Source organism: Pinus tabuliformis, chromosome 4_1 (genome assembly GCF_031772625.1).
Source record: "Pinus tabuliformis cultivar Carrire ecotype Pingquan chromosome 4_1, CPIR1, whole genome shotgun sequence".
In the NCBI taxonomy this organism is placed as follows: Eukaryota; Viridiplantae; Streptophyta; class Pinopsida; order Pinales; family Pinaceae; genus Pinus; species Pinus tabuliformis.
Window position 1 is genome coordinate 202,591,654 of NC_142303.1, and position 1,947 is coordinate 202,593,600.

Here is a 1,947-nt window from a genome sequence, read left to right on the forward strand (position 1 = left end):
GTCTAAAAGACCTAAAACTAGTACCATAAAAAATCCCAAAACACCCAAAATCCAAACTATATAAAAGACCTGAGACTCTACTATTGTAAGTAAAAAAAAAAAAAAAAACCCAAAAAAAAATCCAAAGACACCCATAATCCAAACCATCTTAAAAAAACCTAAAACTCTATTACCATCAAAAATCTTAAAAAACCGAAAATCCTGAAACTTGATCACTATAATTTAGATTTCTAAAATTTCCTACCAGTCAAAATAAAAATTCCACCTACACGTCTTTTGAAAAACTTTATAAAAAGTAAATACTAAGTACCGTCTATTCGCAGAACTCTGCGTACAGTGTGCCGCTCTGTGCGCATATACCTGCCACTGAGTCATTCACTTCAACTACTTCATGACAATCCATTCCTCGTGTAGTCGTGTCTAAGAAGCTTCCCCGCAGCACTTTCTGCTGTTGCCCAGTGATCGTTTTTCGCCTATAAGACTCCCCAATTCATTCATTTCCTTTACACAATTCCTTCTCATATTTTTTTGATTTTCAATGATCAATCTCAATCATCATATAGCTATGAATGTGGATGGCACCAAAGGCGTCTCCCTGCCAAGTGCAGAAGGAGACTGCAATGTCGCTTGGCCAGGAGAAGGAATAATATCATTATGTGTGTTGAATCTGAATCTATTCTTTATCTTCATTCTTTCATGAAATTAATTAATTATACCTAGTCTGTTGGTTGATTGTTTGAATCTGAGTTATTGCAGGTGGAAGCAATGTGGAATACTCCAAGAAAAGTGCCTGTGCTGCTCATGATATCTCTGCTGAAGAAGAAGATTTGATAAATAGGCTTTACAGGCTTCTGGGTGACAGGTATATATATATATATATATATAGGTGTTCATTTATACAACACATTTCTTCGTTGTTACTTATTGGTTGATATATTTGTATATGTTATGCCAGGTGGTCATTGATTGCTGGGCGCCTTCCATGGAGGAGAGTGGAGGAAATTGAGAATTTCTGTAAAAGGAAATACATAGACACCACCTCTTCCTCACGCTCTTGAATCAGAATACACAGTGACAGTATATGTACAGAAATGTGTGGAGGTTTATCTATTAATGGTAAATTATTTGGTTTGGTTTGTGTACTGTTTAGTTTTTCTTGGAAATTTGAATCATAGAGTGGTTGATCTGGTTTGAGTAGAGTTTAACTTTTATCGGATTTTAATTTCAAATATTATGGAGTGGTATTGTAAGAATAAAATGGTCTTAAAAGACATCCAGATTAAATTTAGTATATTCATTACAATATTTGGATTATTACAATATTTGATAACTGAGTACATCTTACTTCCATCCTATGTGTGGACACTCAACTTGAAAATATTGAAATTTTGGAAACTGATTGTAATATGTCTATTCAGGTTTTAGTCTCTTCTTGCCACTGGGAATATTAGGTTTGTCTTGCTCATGGCAATTAAAGAGCAACTTCTGTGTTTTGGTTTCTTTTCATTAGGTTTATTTTTTATGTTTTGGTATTTTTTGGTTTATATTTCATTTTTTTAATTTTGTTTTTATTTTATTTATTTTTCATAATTTTATTTTTGTTTATTTTACATACTCATTACCATTTAATGGCGAGCTTAATGATTACATGCTCATTCCAGTTTAGATTTAATTAAAAAAGGTTGATTTTTTTTTCTTTTGCTATTTAGAATTTTTTTTATTAATTTTATATTCAATTAAAAAAGGCTGATTTTTTTTATTAATTTTATGACCATGATCTTAAAATTATATTATTCATAAATTGTACCAATTCTATGATTACTATCTGGAAAATTATATTAATACTCTTATTTTTATTTTATAAATATTTATTTATAATTTATTATCCATGAAACACAACTTTTTCATATTTTATTATTTAGAAAATAATTGGTTTGAAACAAAATA

General features: G+C 30.3%; 1 protein-coding gene across 1 annotated transcript; it reads left to right on the top strand.

Annotated features, from left to right (window-relative positions):
* The first annotated feature begins 404 nt into the window (after positions 1 to 404).
* Positions 405 to 1,149, top strand: LOC149174923 (transcription factor MYB12-like). The gene is made up of 3 exons (XM_089422714.1): positions 405 to 656; positions 757 to 862; positions 956 to 1,149. The coding sequence occupies exons 1-3, from the start codon at positions 539 to 541 to the stop codon at positions 1,056 to 1,058; spliced, it is 327 nt and encodes a 108-aa protein (XP_089278840.1). The 5' UTR covers positions 405 to 538; the 3' UTR covers positions 1,059 to 1,149.
* Positions 1,150 to 1,947: the final 798 nt, after the last annotated feature.